At 36.6% G+C, this 15,813-nt stretch overlaps 1 protein-coding gene across 2 annotated transcripts in view; it reads right to left on the reverse strand.

Annotated features, from left to right (window-relative positions):
• Positions 1-15,813, reverse strand: part of LOC150101179 (uncharacterized) — a 155,807-nt gene that overhangs the window by 45,772 nt on the left and 94,222 nt on the right. For both annotated transcript variants that reach the window (XM_090401504.1, XM_090401505.1), the window contains exon 6: positions 3,266-3,581. In XM_090401504.1, the coding sequence (XP_090257630.1) occupies positions 3,266-3,581 (316 nt within the window). The remainder of the gene's footprint in view (positions 1-3,265; positions 3,582-15,813) is intronic.

The raw sequence follows: 15,813 nt of genomic DNA on the forward strand, positions 1-15,813 counted from the left end.
ATAAGTTACAAGTATGTGTGTGTGTGTGTGTGTGTGTATATATATATATATTTACAAGTATATTCTTCCCTTGCAAAAGCATATACTTGTAAATATACTTATATATTTACAAGTATATGCTTTTGCAAGGAAGAATACTCTTTGAAGCAAACAAACCTACTCTCTCTCTACAATGGAAACAGTTATCAAATTAACTATTCTTTAAAAACGAAATCTTTGCCTAACCAAAACCTTCTGAATTATGCAGTGTATCAACTGTAAAACTTATAACTCCATATTTTAACATTGCTGGTTGAATATTATCTACTCCAGCTGCCTGTCTACACATCAGGTTTTTGATAGCTTTATCTACCTCAAGGATTGATATACCCAATATATATATATATACTCCTGAGTACATTTCTCTTGATATTTTTCTATCACTGTTCTGTAACATCTTGTTCCATGAGGTAATCTTTCAGGGTAATTACTCAAAGCATCATCAGTTTTCATTATATAAATTAAGGGGATATTAAATCCCACATTATTTCAAAATTATTTTAAATATTTCAATATTTAACATCCCCTTAATTTATATAATGTTACATTGCCAAAGTGAAGCCTATTAGCTTTTTTTATTTAAGTAAATCAGTTTTCATGTTTCCTTTATTATCTAATTCCTTTTACAGTACACTTTCTTCCATTTCAAAGCAACTTCAAAAATATATTCCTTGCCACTTCATGAAATGTCTAGGAATGGCTATCATTTTCATCAATATTTAACATCCCCTTAATTTATATAATGTTACATTGCCAAAGTGAAGCCTATTAGCTTTTTTTATTTAAGTAAATCAGTTTTCATGTTTCCTTTATTATCTAATTCCTTTTACAGTACACTTTCTTCCATTTCAAAGCAACTTCAAAAATATATTCCTTGCCACTTCATGAAATGTCTAGGAATGGCTATCATTTTCATCCTCTTGACTACTTGTTAAATTCTTCTCTAAATCTATCCATAAACTTTTTTTTTTGTTCCATTAGCAGAACACAATTCTTGTATAGTTCATGAACATGTTCTGCTACTACTCAGATAAGTTTGTTGAAAATTTGAACCTGCTGCTTCATACCTATGAAGTTAGGAAGCTGATTCACAGCCTTTCTGAAAGATATGAATGGGATGGATAGTTAATGAAAGATGTAAAAAAAAAAAAAAAAAAAAGTTAGTGCAACACCTCTTGGTCATTGGAAGTTTATTTTGCACTTGGTTAGACTATAATAAATTTAGTTTAATCCTTTATCCAAGTGTAAGCAAACAAAGTTTGCGCCTGAAAATATCTTCAGGACTGAGGTAAGGTGGTACATCACTTGGCAACTCGGAGCAAAGGTGGACCAAGCTCTCATCACTCATGGTCTCAGTATCTCCCATAATGCAAAGCACATCTCTTTGCAGACATGTATACTGCTATGCATTAAGGGAAGGGCCACTACCCAGACCTGTTTCGACCTTTGAGGTCTCGTCAGTGGGAGGCAGACCCATAGTGGTGATACTAAGGCGGAAGCAATGGAGAGGTCATATTTCCCGGTCTGGGTAGTGGCCCTTCCCTTAATGCATAGCAGTAAATATGTCCGCAAGGATATGTGCTTATGGGAGATACTGAGACAATGAGTGATGAGAGCTTGGTCCACCTTTGCTCTGAGTTGCCAAGTGATGTACCACCTTACCTCAGTCCTGAAGATATTTTCAGGCGCAAACTTTGTTTGCTTACACTTGGATAAAGCATTAAACTAAATTTATTATAACCTCTTGGTCACTCCAGAATTAGTTGCCAAGATGGTCAATAAAAATCCACCCACCCTTGTATGTAATTAATAACCAGAAAGGAAAGTATCTACTCAACTGCAAAATGAAGGACAAAGACCAGAGAATAGGAGCTTGTTCTTAAGACCACCACAAAAACTCAAGCGCTATGAAAATACTGAAGGCAACAACCTGGATTTCTCCAAATCTTTCCAAGCTTGAGTGCTCAGGTGGGCAACATAAATTAGTTATTTCCTGTGGAGTAGAGGCAGCAGGATTCTTACTAGCAATTAGTGATGATGAGCTCCCAAGTATTCAAAAGCTGGCTATTCATTTCTCCACTATTTCCAGAGTGGACTGAAAACAACAGGTCAAAAATCTGATGGGAGGGTTTGAATATGAACAAAATTCAGAATAGTTTCTCTTTAACCTATTCCCAGAGCAGTTATGGAAGTGGCAATATATATGGTCATCATCATAATGCTAAATAGATAAAAACCATATAGGTCTGTTCCAGAGTGAGTGATCTATAAGATCACTCTAAATCTCATTGAGTGAACCTAAAGGATGATGATGATAATTTATGGTTTTTTAATGGTGTAATGACAGCAAAAGTCATACTGTGCCATACTAAAGTTTATAGTAGTACACAATCACAAACATCCAATGCTGCAGCAGGATTCGAACCTATGACTTGTTGGTTGGAGAACAGGTATGCTAACCACTCAGCCAATCAGGCTGGTGATTGGCTGAGTGGTCACTATTAAAACTCACTCTTTACCTGAATCACTCGAGAACAGGAAACTCAGTGGTGGCTCAAAGTTTCAGGTTTTTGCCTGTCGATGACAGGCAAAAACCTGCCACTGAGAAGAACCTCTCTTCCTGAAGAGTAGAGAGGTTCTTCTCAGTGGCAGGTTTTTTGCCCATCAACATTATTAAATGTCATCAATGGGAGCCAGACCTAGAAGAGATAAACATACTTATATATTGACCCCTTATGACTCATGGAACTTGATTAGTCACAAAAAGAAATGGTCAAATTAATATATTAATACATGTATTAACATAACTATGACTTCAGATATTTAAAGAATTTGCATTTTTTTTTTTAGTTGATTTATGGTCTCATGAGGGTTAAATTGACTGCAGTAATAACGAAATAGGGAGAATATTAAAAATTATGCAGACATCTCTTTTGAAGTGAGTAATATACATATGTACAATACGGTACTAGAATTATTTCTGTCACAACTCCACTGGTGAAATTATGCCATCATATGCTAAATGCAGTCATGAGTGAACCTGTACAGACTACAGAATAGATTTTTATATATCTATTTAATAGATGTCTGAACTGTGAATTTTCTTTAAAATAGCACTTGTGTTACAGAACTCCAATGAAGAATTTTGCATTTGTTATAGCAAGCAAGCAAGCCTGCTATAGCAGTACTACCATGTAATAAATAATATCATTAAAAAGTTACTCACACAGATGTAGCTGTTGTTAGAGAAACCGCAGATGTTGATACACTTGGTATTACTGATGTGGTTGGTGCTATCGATGAAGATGATGTTACTGATGTGACTGGCAAAATTGATACTGAAGGCAAAGATGAAGTGGCTGTTAAAGTGGCAACAGATGAAGGAGTTGTAGTTGTTGTTGAACCAGTATTAAACACAAGGCCAGGGAGTCCTATTGAAGAATTAGAAGTTGTCATGGGTGGTTTGGTACTAGCTGAAGAAAATGAGCTAATAGTAGCAGGTGCAATAGCAGTAACTGGTGTTGTTAATCCAAAAGAAAACCCTAAAATGAAACATTTTCCAGCTATAATAATTAGAATACCACTAAAAATCAGATGTTATTTAAATAAGTAAAGGATGAATAAATTTCTTAAATGAAATTCATTTTAATGAATAGTAAAAGATAGAATACAGAGAAAACTTAGAGAAGTAAGTATGGGTTATAAGAGAGTAAATTAACTGAATTTGAAATTAATCCTTTAATGCCTTAAAATACTAGTGCATAACTAACAACTGCCACCTGTAGCCTTCAGCAAGCAATCCAACATGCTAGATGCATGTACATCTTCATAGGAAAATGACATGACGATGCTTACAAACCGATTTCTTCAGTTTGACTTAACCAATATAAATATTTTGTATTTTTTTTTATGCACTAAGAAATAAAGAAAATTAATGTATGTATTTATTTATTTTTTTTTTTTTATGGATAAACTCCTAACAGATCCCATATAATTTTCAAAAAATGGAATGTCAAATTATCTTAAAAACTTTACATAATAGTATAAGTCTTTAATACCAATATTTTGGGCTGCTTTCAAGTTAATGGAAATAAAATGTGTTATGTGTAAATTTAAAAATAATAAAATAAAATAAATAAATAAAAATAATGTCAGTCTGGTTGGCTGAATGGTTAGCATATCCACTCTCCAGTCAAAAGGAATGCAGGTTTGAATCCTGCCATGGGCATGGATGTTTGCAATTGTGAAAATACTAGTGGTGGTAGTCGGCAGTGATGGTGTGGGTGTAGATGATGAAGGTAGTTGTAGAGTAGATGCCCTCCCTTGATGAGTCTTCGGATTCCCTGGAGGTGTTAAGTAATAATAATATACGAGGGTGGTCTGAAAAGTTCTTGGCCTAACAATGAAAAAAAACTAATTTATAATTTCAAAACGATTTTTAGTTTTCAACATAATATCCCTTAAGACTAATACATTTATTCCAGTGATGCTACAGTGCCATTATCCTGTCCCTGTAGTGATACATAGTAAGAGCTGCAAAATACCTTTCTACAGCTTCAGTCACCCCTTGATTCGGGAAAAAAAAAAAAGCTGACCAGCGAGCAAGTTTTGGGAAGAGATAGAAGTCAGAGGGAGCCAAATCTGGGGAATATAATGGATGTTCCAACAATTCATAGTGCAGATCCTATAATTTTCCTATTGCCAAAACACCTTTGTGGGCAGATGCATTTTCCTGATAAAAGATGATTTTTTTTTTCTGCAAACCGGGTCTTCTCTAATGAATTTTTTCATCTAGTCTAGTTGAAAGATCAGAATAGTATTCCCCAGTTATTGTTTTACCTTTTCAAGATGATTAATAAACAAAATGTCTTTAGCATCCCAAAACACCAATGGCATGACCTTTCCCTGCTGATGGAACCAACTTTGTCTTCTATGGTGCTGAATAACCAGCTTCTGTCCACTGTTTTGACTGCTGTTTGGATTCTGGTATGGTGAATCCAAGTCTCATCCATAGTAATAAATCGACACACAAAATCATTTTATTCTTGTTAAAATGCTCCAAGCACTGTTCAGAGATTTTCATGTGAGCGCATTTTTGAGCAAGCATGGCACCCATCTAACGCAAAGCTTTTTCATTTGCAATTCTTCATGCAAAATATATCCTACACATTCTTTTGAAATGCCTATAGTCTCAGCAATTTCATGCACTTTGACTCACTGGTCATCCAATACCCATCGTGCATTTGATCAATGATTTCTGGTGCTGTTACACTTTTTGGACGTACTTCACGTGGATCATCTTCAAGGCTGGTACGGCCAGGTTTAAACTCAGCAGCCCATTTCTTAATTGTCGGAAATGAAGGAGAAGAGTGCCCATAAGCTTTTATGAACTTCGAATGAATTTCTTTTGGAGTCAAACCTTCTTTTACAAAGAATTTTACAACCGCACGATACTCAGTTTTATCTATTTCAAGGGATACAGACAACACTTTTCATAATGAAGGTTTATTTTCTTGATCCTGATAATTAGTAATAATACTTTTGGTTTACAGATCTTCTAGCCAGGATGTCACCTCTCTCTTTACAAACGTTCCTGTAGTGGAGGTCATTGACATCTTAAGTACCTTGTTCCCACAAGATATAACCTCATTGTTTGCTCATTGCCTAAATTCTAACTACTCTTCATGGAAAAATAAGATCTACCAACAATTAACAGGCTTGGCGATGGGGAACCCACTCTCACCTTCATGTGCTGACCTCTTTATGGAAGACTTAGAAATAAAATCCTATCCCAAATTATTCCCAAACCTAAAATTTGGTTCAGATATGTGGATGATATCTTCATCGTGTGGAACAACAACAAAGATGACCTATATGATTTTCTCAAAAAGATAAACTCCTTCCATCATTCTATTAAATTTACTCTGGAACTTGAAAGAGAAAAACAACTACCATTTTTAGACATCTTAATCAAAAAACAAATTGATGGCAGTATAAATCTATCGGTGTACAGAAAACCAACCAATACAGGTCGCTACCTACATTTCAGCTCCTCTCACCACATCTCACATACACTCAGCATTGTACACATGTTAAAGAAGAGAGCGATTCGCATCACAACAAACAACGAGACCTTTCAAGATGAGTTAACATTAATTTCCAACAATCTGTACTTGAACGGCTATCCAAGAAGACTAGTCAATAAAGTCCTTTTCTCTGAACCGCCACAAAAAGAACAAGAAGATATTCAATATATAAAAACTATTGCAATTCCGTTTGTAAGTGGCATCTCCTACAAGCTCGCCAGCCTCCTCAAACAACATAAAATAAGAGTAACATTTAAACCAATAGAATCTATTCGTAAACTACTAAGATCTGCAAAAAACAACCACCCTTTCGATAAATATGCTGGAGTTTATAATATTCCATGCTCGAGTGGCTCTAGTTACATCAGACAGACTTCGAGAAGTCTTGAAATCAGGCAAAAAGAGCACATTGGCTATGTCAAAAACAACAGACAGGACATTTCTCCACAGCTAACCATGTCATCGAGTGGGACAAAAGTTGTTCCTCTTACTTAGAGGAAGATTACCATTCAAGAATTTTCAAAGCAGCAGCCACAGTCGCCCGTTCTACTGTCAACCTTAACAGAAATCAAGGCCTAATACTCCCAGAGATATGGAAAACCCTAATCAAATCTTTAAAAACAAAAGAAATGAACTTTAATACAAACTACAGAAAGTTCATGTTAAAGATACCAAGCAATTTTAAACCTGGTTTTACTCCATTTTTCCCAAGTAAGCAAACAGACAAACACGTCAAGTTTGCGCCTGCAAGTGATGCAAGACTAGCTGATCCTACAGGTAGTGCAAGACCAAGGCAATTCGTGGTAGAGGTGGAACAAGCTCCGATCCTTGTTCCACCTCTATCACGAGTTGCCTTGGTCTTGCACTACCTGTAGGATCAGCTAGTCTTGCATCACTTGCAGGCACAAACTTGACGTGTTTGTTTGCTTACTTGGGAAAAATGGAGTAAAACCAGGTTTAAAATTGCTTGGTATCTTTAACATAATTATACCCAAGGTAAAAATACTTTCTACAGAAAGTTCATTAGCAACAGCTAGCTAATAGCTAATCTTGTACACACAATACTTGTTTCATGCACGTTCGATACTATTTTATTTGTAATTATTCTAGTCAGTTTTTTTACAGTTACTCTTGTCAGTTTTATAGTTACACTAAATTGTGAGATTGTTTCAGCCTAAATGTAAGTGCCCTGAAGACGCCAACAGTTAACATATAGCGAAACTAATTGGTTAAGTTAATAAAATTGATCAACACTTGATCTGTAAACCAAAAATATTATTACTAAGACAACACTTTTGCTTCAGACAGCTGTATAAAAAAACTACTTGATAGAATGACTTGCAATTTCACATGGATGTTTTTGACAGATGTACCAACTTTTAAATCTATTTTAAGGGATACAGACAACACTTTTGTTTCGGACAGCTGTATAAAAAAACTACTTGATAGAATGACTTGTAATTTCACATGGATGCTTAAGACAGATGTATCAACTTAGGAAAAAAATCTTGCCAATAGTGTTCCGATATATGGTCGAGGCCGAGAACTTTTCAGACCACCCTCGTATACTGGGCTATTTAAACTCAAAATGCCTAGGGTTTCAAACAATGAGAAATACAAAATTCACAGGACATGGGTAAACATTTTGATCTGTCAACCAGTTACCACTCAGCACACATGTAATGATCTTTCTTCTTCTTCAGCTTCTCCCACTTAAGTGGGGTCACTGTTTGTTATGAGTCTCCTCCACACCTTCCTGTCTTGGGCTGTCACCACATCCAAGTTCTTCATCTTCAAGTCCTCTTCTACCAGCTCCCTCAGTCTCTTCTTTGGCCGCCCACGCTTCCGCCTTCCTTGCACATCCATCTGCATGATCCTTCTTCCCACATATTCGTCCTCCCCCCTTATCACATGACCAAACCATCTCAACCTTGCCTCCTGTATTTTCGCTCCTAAGTTCGTAACTTTCGCCGTTCCCCTGACATAGTCATTTCTCAGATGATCCTTTCTGGTCACACCGCACATCCACCTAAGAGCATTCTCATCTCTGCTACTTCCATCCTGCTGATATTATTTTCCCTCAGGGCTACAATTTCTATAGCATATGTCATAGCTGGCCTCAATACTGTCCTATAAATTTTGCCTTTCAGATTGATCGGCACTCTCTTATCGCATAACACTCCAGCCATCTCCCTCCAGTTCCTCCAACCCGCTTGTATCCTGCATCCCACTTCCTTCTCAGCTCCTCCATCTTCTTCCACTGTTGAACCTAAGTATCTAAAGTCTCTCACCTTCCTGATGACATTTCCTTCCAGCTCCAGATCTGTCTCCTGGCCACCGCCCGCTGCGCAACACATATACTCTGTCTTACTTCTGCTCAGTCTCATACCTCTCTCTTCCAGTACTTTTCTCCATCTTTCCAGTTTAGTTTCCGCTTCTTCTCTTGAATCTACACACAGCAAGATGTCATCTGCATACAACATTGTCCAAGGTGCATCTTCTCTCACCTCCTCTGTTACCACCTCCATCACAATATTAAACAGAAACGGACTTAATGCTGACCCTTGATGTAAGCCAACTGTTACTTGAAAACTTTCTGTCTGTCCCAAACAGGTCCGAACACTTGTCTTCACATTTCTGTACATTTCCAGCACCAACCTGACATATTTCTCCAGCACCTTCTTCTCCCTCAGGCACCTCCAGACTTCTTGCCTTGGCACTCTATCGTATGCTTTCTCCAGATCAATAAATACCAGATGTAGCTCCCTTTGTTTCTCTCGATATTTTTCCATCATCTGTCGTAACCCAAAGATAGCATCTGTTGTTGATCTACCAGGCATGAAGCCAAATTGTTCCTTTGCAATCTCCACCTCCTCCCTCAATCTACCATCAAGAACCCTTTCTAGGATCTTCATTGTGTGGGACATCAACTTTATTCCTCTGTAATTTTTACAGTCTTGTGAATCCCCCTTTACCCTTGTAGATGGGAACAAGAGTACTCTCCCTCCATTCCTCGGGTATATTTTCCTGTTGGCAAACTTTCATGAACAGGTCCCACAGCAGGTCAATTCCCTCTTCCCCCAGTGCCTTCCATGCCTCCACTGGAAGCACACATGTAATGATATATTGCAAAAAATATTTGGTGTGCAACATTTCTTATTCATATTTGTAGATTTAGGGACTCAAAAACACACGAGTTGAACAGATTATTTTATTAATTACAAATAAAATAAAACTTGACGTTTCGACCTCTATATCGAGGTCATCATCGGAAGAATACAACTGTATACAAAACCAAGCTACATGCTCATGCTTTCTATAGCAGTAAACTAAATCTACGTAGTTAATAAATCTTTTTTCTAGCCTGACCTCTAGTGATAGAAAAGAAAAAAAAAAAGAAAGAAAGAAAAAAAAAAATATATATATATATATATATTATAAATAGATAAATGCAACTACAATAAACTGTTAGAGTCCTCATGTATTAATATTCTGGATAGTTACAAAACGATTTCTTTCAGTTGCTATTGAATGTTCTAAACACTTCACCAGGTCACCAGGTTGTCTTCTTGTAGTGGGAATTTTTCTAATGCTAGTTTAGGATGTTATACAGGTTGTAGATGGGTCCTCCACATTCTTGAAATGGTGAGGCCATCATTTTTGTTGAGATTTGGGTTGTGTTTGAGCATTTCACAAGACTCTTTAAATTTTCTCTCAAACCAGGTTTTGGTGCGGTGTAGGGACTTGGTATTTTTCCAGTCAATTCTGTGGTATGTTTGGAGTGCATGGTCAGAAAGGCCTATTTTACCGAAGTGGAGGTATTTAATGTGTCGTTTGTGTTCGTCTTGTCTGATTGGGATAGTTCGCCCTGTTTCCCTTATGTATGGTATGTTACATGTGCAGTGTATTTTGTATACCCCTGGGTGTGCTAGGTGTGGAAGAGGATCTTTAGAGGAACTGAGTAGGTGTCTTAGCTTATTTGAGGGTTTAATGGTGGTTTTAATGTTGTATTTGCGAAGTGTTCTGTCTATTTTTTCAGAAATGCCTCTAACATAAGGAATGGAAATAGCATTCTTGAAATCTTTTTTGTTCTTACTGGTATCTTTATGGAGGATCTTGTGAATAGTTTTTTTATTGTATCCATTTTTGATAAATGTTTGGTTGATGATTTTGTATTCTTGGTTTAAAGCCTGTTCATTCGAACAAATAGTTAGGGCTCTGTGTTTAAGGGTGCTTATGACACCTAATTTTTGTGTTGGGTGGTGGTAAGAATTTTTGTGTATGTATTGGCCTGTGTGTGTGTAGGTTTGCGGTAAACTGAGAAGGAGAGACAGCCAGAGGGAAGACGTGTGACAAGTGTGTCTAGGAAAGGAAGAGAGTCGTTTTTTTCCATTTCAATGGTGAATTGGATACATTTGTGTTGTTTGTTTAGGTGGCTAAGGAATGTATTTAGAGCTTCACGGCCGTGGGGCCAAATGGCGAAAATATCGTCGACGTATCTGAGCCAAATTTTGGGCTTTAGACATGCTGTCTCTAGAGCACGTTGCTCAAAGTCTTCCATATAAAAGTTAGCTATTGGGGGAGAAAGTGGTGAGCCCATGGCTGTACCTTCTTTTTGAAGGTAAAAATCGTTTTGCCATACGAAATATCCAGAGCGGAGTACGTGGGCAAAAAGGGCCGTGATGTCAGGTGGAAATATGTTCTGTAGGAGCAAGATCGTGTCATTGATTGGGACATTGGTGAAAAGGGAAGTTATGTCAAAGCTGACTAATAAATCTTGGTCGGTGAGTGTAATGTTTTTGATTTTACTGATGAAATGTTGTGTTTTTTTTTATGTAGGAAGGGGACTGACCTACCAATTCCTTGAGTGTGGCAGCTAATTTTTTTGTTAAGTGATAATTTGGGCTGTCAACGATCGAGTGAAGCGGTGTGCCAGATTTGTGTATTTTTGGCCGGCCATAAATTCTGGGCGCACGGGCATACTGAGGTATTAATTTTTTTGTCGTTTCTTCGGGCCATGTGTGGACGGATTTGATTAATTCAGTTGTTTTCTTTTTGTTACGTTTTGTGGGGGTGTAGTTAACCATTTGGTAGGTGTTAGGGTCCGATATTAACTGGTTCATTTTTTCAATGTATGTTGTATGGTCTAACAGGACAGTGGAATTGCCTTTATCGGCTTTCGTTATTATAATATCTTGGTTATTTTTTAAGGATTTAAGGGCTAGATTTTCTGTTTTGTTTATGTTGGTGTTTAGTTTTTTGTTAGAATTTAGTATACACGATGTTTCCATTCGTATTTTATCAGCCAGAATGGTGGGGAGGGATCTTAAACCTCTCTCGATATGATACACGATATCAAGCTTGTTTACTGACCTCGGAGCAATGGCGTAGTTCAAACCTTTCTTTAGCAGCGAGAGTTCACCTTTGGTGAGAATGTGGTTTGATAGGTTGATAACTGTTTATTTTTCAGTAGTGAGTGCTTGGCCGAGTCATCAGTGATCCTGTCTAGAATCTCCCAAATTTCTGGAATAACGTAGTCAGATAATTCAAATTTAAGTTGCAGAACTTTGGGTGGATGCTAGATTTTTATGTGCCTCGTGGATTTGTTCTCGTAACAAGGCTTTTTCCAACATCATTTACATCAATTTAATCTAGAATTATCATAGAATTTACTGTTTGGGCCATTTTTTCTTATTCCCTTCTTTCTAACTGTAGCTTTCTGAATATATTTTTTTTGTGACCTCAATAAAGGTCAAAACCAGTCTGGGTAGTGGCCCTTCCCATAATGCACAGCATTATACATGTCTGTAAGGATATGTGCCTTGCATTATGGGATACAAATGCAATTGATGTGAAGTCATTAGCCTCTATACACAAGTAATCCAGTTACGAAGTTACTTCAGGTGCAAACTTTGTTTGCTAACATTCAGAGAAAGGATGAAACCAAGAATATAATTTCTTGGCATCTTTAACTTATTGAATATTTTTTGATTAATGTTTCCTATCATTTCTTACAGAAGTCTTCTTGGCTATTTTCTCTTGCTTTTATAACCACAGAATGGTTATAAAATAGATGGTTTTCCAAAACAAAAAGTAGTGAAGAGTTTCTTCTCAAGGTATCGCTCATGTTATAATCAACTTTCCCTTACTTTTCAATGATTCTTATTTATCAATGAAATGAATTATATGAACATATTTTGCCATTTCCACTTTGTTAATATAATATTCTGGACCCTCTGTGATCTCAGTGTTTGCCATATTAATTTCTTTGGAACATAATTAAAGGTCTTTTCAAGATCAGTAAATAATAGGTGCAAGGTCTTTTCGTTATCTTTGTGCCTTTCTGGTAGATTTCTGATTGGGTGTATGGCATCAATTGAGGATTTTCCTGACCCAAACCCACAATGATTTTCAGTGATGATTGTTAGCTCCTGAAACCTCGGATTAAGCACTTGCTCCCATATTCTGAATGTAGGAGAGATGATTATGACTATAAATTCTTGCAGAGTAACACATCTTTATTTTTATAGAATGATATCAGATAATTTTTTTTTTCTCCAATCATCTGGCATTCTCTTTGTGAGGATCCTGTTTGAAAAATTTGTCAGGAAGGTTATACCTACCATGTCCAACCTTTTCCACAATTCAGCCAAAACAAGTGTTAGTTGCTGTATCTTTGTTGTTTGCCATTTTGTCAAGTGCTGTTTATACTTCTAATTCTGTGATTTCTGGCACAGGTGATCACAGACCTGTTGTTGGCAGGTTAGGCAGAACTTCACTAGGTTAGATGTCATTTAGCAGGTGATGGTAATACTCCTTCTTCCATCTCTGAGTTATGTCAGAGATGGAAGAAGTTCATTCCTTATGTATTTCACTGCCTTGATGTCTTTTGAACTATGATTTCTTTGTTTTGCGATCTTGAAGATTTCTTACTAAATAGCTTAAGGAAATTACAACGTACAATAGAATATACATTAAAATAAATTTCAATACACTTCCAATATTTCAGCAACGTCATGTTGCCATTTTCACAGGAACTTAAAAACAAGACACGTGCACGCAAGCACAACACACAGTAATTGAAGACTAAGCAGGAAGCTATTCTTTCTCCTAAAAAGTCCTGATGGTGCCCCCTAGTGGGCAATGTTGGTATTCTTGGCCGATTGGGCTGAAGGTTTTTTGATGTAGGTTTCCCAAATTTGGGACAGTCTCATGCAACCAAATTTGTCAAGGTTTGGATTGTTTCTTAGGGCTGAGGCTGATTCCATGAATAGCCTTTTGTATTTGAATTTACTACAGTGTATTATCGTGGCTTTCTTCCACCGTATTCTATGGTGGGTATCCAGCGCATGGTCTGCAAGACCAGAGTGGCTGTATTGGTGAAACCGGATGTAGTCCTTGTGTTCTGAAATTCTGATATTAGCTGTCCTGCCTGTTTGGCCAAGCCAAAGTAGGACAGCTTGCAGCTGCAAGGGACCTGTTATACAGCAGGTAGGTCTGGGGGGGGGGGGTTAGTGGAGCGGATAAGAGATGCCAATTTTTTATATGGTCTGTAACAAGAAAATAAGTCATGTTTTTTTAGGATTTTTGTAATTTTTTCCGAGGTGCCTTGAATAATAGGGAATGGTGATGGATTTAGTGTAATCTTTGTTGTGAAAGGGGGGGGGGGTATTGGTTTCAATTTTTTTTTATTTTTTGGGGGGATAGCCATTGGCTGAGAAAGTGTTAAGAATGTGGTTTAGTTCTGTGGTTAGGGCATTGTCATTTGAATGTCCTCATTTACGGTGTGTTGTGCTTGCATGCACATGTGTTTTTAAGTTCCTGTGAAAATGGCAACGTGAGGTTGCCAAAATAGTGGAAGTGTATTAAAATTTATTTTAATGTATATTCTATTGTATGTTGTAATTTCCTTAAGCTATTTAGTAAGAATGTATAACCAATGTCTAAGCCTTTCCATGAGAACTTGAAGATTTCCTTATCATTTTTGGCCATTTCGAGTTATGCATAAAATAAATCATCTGCACACTAGCTTTAGCTTGTGCTAGGGTTCTTCTCGCATCCTTCTTTGCTGCCTGATATGTAATGAGGTCTTCTTCAGTTTTAGTTCAGTGCCATTATTTAAAAAGGAATTTCTTATTATGAAGCTTGTCATTTACTTCTTCCACCATCTGGTTTCCTTGTTGCTGTTTATAAGACCCTTTGATATGGCTAAATGCCGTGCAGCCTGTAATTCCATATTTCATTCATTGAGCTTCTAATTATCTGCATCCCTGCTGGTAATCTACAAGATCTTCCCATATATGTGTTTTCTGTTTGCTGAGTAGTTATACTGATATTTGAAAAAACAAAAATGAATCAAATTCAAGATAATTTGATAATGAAATGATATCCAGACTAATCAGTATATCAATAGATGCAAGACAAAGTTCAGATATTTAGATTTTAAATTCCAATAGAGTTTTTATAGATAAAAAGAATATTTGCCTATAAACATGAACAGTAATATGGATGCTTGCTTATAAATATTGTAATGAGGAGAGCCAATATGGTCTATTACAGGTTTAATGGAATACGTCATTTAGGAAAATCTGAGGAGACCAATATTATTTAAGTGAATATCCATTGTAAGTCTTTAGTTTTTTCTTGAAATTGGCATTCTGACATGATTTCATCTATGAATCGTTTGTAGTCCCTGAGCATTAGGGTAAACTTCCTGTGATATGCATTTTTGAAAATTATGGAGACAACTACTGTGTTTGAATAAAAACTTTAGTTTAATATAACTAAAATCGATATTCGACCTTTATGTAAAGTATCTTCTGGAGCATACAACTATACACAGAAAACAAGCTACACTACAATCAAACTGGTTTGTTAAAGATACTGACCAACCGCTACAACAATTGTTGGCCTGACCTCTGGTTAAAAAAAAAAATTATACATCAACTCTAGAGTCCTATTATTAGTGTTACCTGTTAGTTGTAGAAATACATTGGGTGCAACAACAAGTATCTATGTATATACATATATTAACATCATGATTATACTTGTACATTCCAGCTAGTTGGTATGGAATGGTTTCTAATACTAGCTGAAGATTGGCTGGAGTCCTGACTTATGCTGGATCTTATATATTAGGTAGGTTGAATGTGTGCCATCCAGATCCTTGGAATTTTCATGCCATCTTTGTTGTTGATATTTGGGTGGTTTATCAGGATTTCGCAGGCTTCCTTAAATTTCCTTTCATACCAGGTTTTTGTGTGGTGTAAAGAGTAGGTACTTTTCCAGTTGATTTGGTGTAAGGTGTTGAGCGCGTGATCTGAGAGGCCTGCTTCACCATAACGATTATATTTAATGTGTTCTTTCTTGTGTATAGGGATTGTCTGTCCTGTTTCACCAATGTACGGTAAGTTACAGGTGCAGCGGATGCAACAGACTCCAGGATGTGCCAATGGGAAGAGAGGATCCTTAGAGAAGCTGAATATGGTTTTATGTTTAGTGGGTGGTTTAAAGTGGCATTGAGGTTATAATGTTGTAGGATTCTGTTGATTTTTTCTGATAACCCTTTAATGGGATGGCTATAGTTTTACTGCAATCTAGATTCGTTTTTGTTGTTGTTTTATGGAGTATTTTATTAATAGTATTTTTGTTATATCCATTATTTATGAATGTGTCGCTGATGATTTTT

This window comes from Typopeltis vanoorti, chromosome 12 (assembly GCF_054136105.1).
Source record: "Typopeltis vanoorti isolate ZY-2024b chromosome 12, IOZ_Tvanoo_1.0, whole genome shotgun sequence".
Lineage (NCBI taxonomy): Eukaryota > Metazoa > Arthropoda > Arachnida > Uropygi > Thelyphonidae > Typopeltis > Typopeltis vanoorti.